This window comes from Anopheles aquasalis, chromosome 2 (genome assembly GCF_943734665.1).
Source record: "Anopheles aquasalis chromosome 2, idAnoAquaMG_Q_19, whole genome shotgun sequence".
Classification (NCBI taxonomy): domain Eukaryota; kingdom Metazoa; phylum Arthropoda; class Insecta; order Diptera; family Culicidae; genus Anopheles; species Anopheles aquasalis.
Window position 1 is genome coordinate 54,415,647 of NC_064877.1, and position 1,544 is coordinate 54,417,190.

General features: G+C 47.6%; 1 protein-coding gene across 1 annotated transcript in view; it reads right to left on the bottom strand.

Moving 5' to 3' along the window:
• Nucleotides 1-846, bottom strand: part of LOC126569424 (GPI transamidase component PIG-T) — a 2,121-nt gene extending 1,275 nt beyond the window's left edge. The window contains exons 1-2 of the mRNA XM_050226501.1: nucleotides 558-846; nucleotides 1-498 (exon numbers count right to left, since the gene is read on the bottom strand). The exon at nucleotides 1-498 is cut by the window's left edge and continues 1,275 nt beyond it. Coding sequence (XP_050082458.1) covers nucleotides 1-498; nucleotides 558-741 — 682 coding nt within the window. The 5' untranslated portion in view covers nucleotides 742-846. The remainder of the gene's footprint in view (nucleotides 499-557) is intronic.
• Between the last annotated feature and the right edge of the window lie 698 nt (nucleotides 847-1,544).

Below are 1,544 nucleotides of genomic sequence, written 5' to 3' on the forward strand. Positions count from 1 at the left end.
AGCACAGCTTGCGAATGTGGACGCCCAGCGAGTGGTAGTTACTGGCGTACACACTGTCCGGTACGAGGAGCGAAACCATGCCTTCACGCGATCGACATGGTAACAGCTTTGCCCATGGTGTTAAGTTTTCCGTACAGACGATCTCCCGTGGTAACGCCGCATAGCGCAGTACCGGTTCCGCCTGCCCCGGGAAGCGGTGCGTTTGCGGACGTAGTGAGTATACCGGTTCGAAAGTGTTGCTTCGATCGATGAACCCAAGCGACGCACAGAACAACCCGGACAGTGTGCCGCACAGCAATTTCCACCGCTCATCGATGGACGTCGATGGGGCAGGATCGAACCACGCCCATACTTCCGCTCCGGGGCCAGCATCTGTTACCGGGAAGCCCCAGTTTTCATACCGCCACAAACCGTACGTAAAGCTAAGGTGCAGCTCCTGCAGCCCGAAATGATGCACTAGCTCAGCCAAAGGGCGTGCAACAAGATTCGTGTGGAGCACTGAAAAAGTCGTTGGTGAGTAATTGCAACGGATTGTCGGTGGGGTGCGCCGTACTTACGGCTATCGTTCGATCCTACTTCCCAGCGCGTCGTAAACTGGAAATAGCTGTAGACAAAGCGATCGGGCAGAGGTTTGATGTACAGCTCTTCATCGAAAACGTCCGCAAAATCGGTAGCCTTGGAGGGTGGCGCCAGGAGCGCCAACGCCAATAGGACGGCACTCCACAAACAATTCTTCGTCATTCCGGAATTCGCTTCGAACGCGATTTTCTGCCGAATTTCTACGCCGAGCAACAGTTTTCTTACTCCTCAAATCGAAAACAGCATCTCTGATTTCAACCAAAACAATCTTTCAGAAGGTTCAGCAGCTGTCAGTTTTTTTCATTCAGGTGCTTATTCTGTACCAGGCGATTTCGATGGCCTCAAGGCGATGGTTCATTTTGTGTTCATTTTTGTGTTCACGATCGCCTACTGGCGAGTGCATTTTTGTGGTCGACAGCTGGCGTTCTGTTTACATCGAGCATCGAGCATCTGAAAAACAGTTATAGCGTCCTGATTGTGCATCAATAATTTCTTTCTGCTAATCGTATACTATTATTACAAAGGTTAAGTCGTTTTTGAAACAGAAAAATCTAGTTAATTCACAGTTTTTTTTTCTTCAAACTGTCATTTTGAATTGTTTATTGTTTTCGAAACGTTTCGAAATTCGCATGAATCATCGAACGCCTGAGGCCATCGTAATCGCAAGTTACAGAATAAGCACCAAAAACTAAAGCGGCCCGGACACATTTTCACAACATCGAGAATACTTGTGCTGCGACAAAAGGAAAGTGATCAAAATTGGGTGCTGGTTTTGAAAGTAAAACGCTGAAACATGTCATCAGATCGGAAAAAACGCAAAGTCACTGGCGAGGCAATCGACTACATCAATTCGCTGCCCGAGGAGGTAAGTAATAAGCCGGCGATACATGAAGCGTAAACTCAAGCGTAAATATAAAATTAATTTACACTTGAACATGTTTACATGACCGGGTTGAGACGCGTAA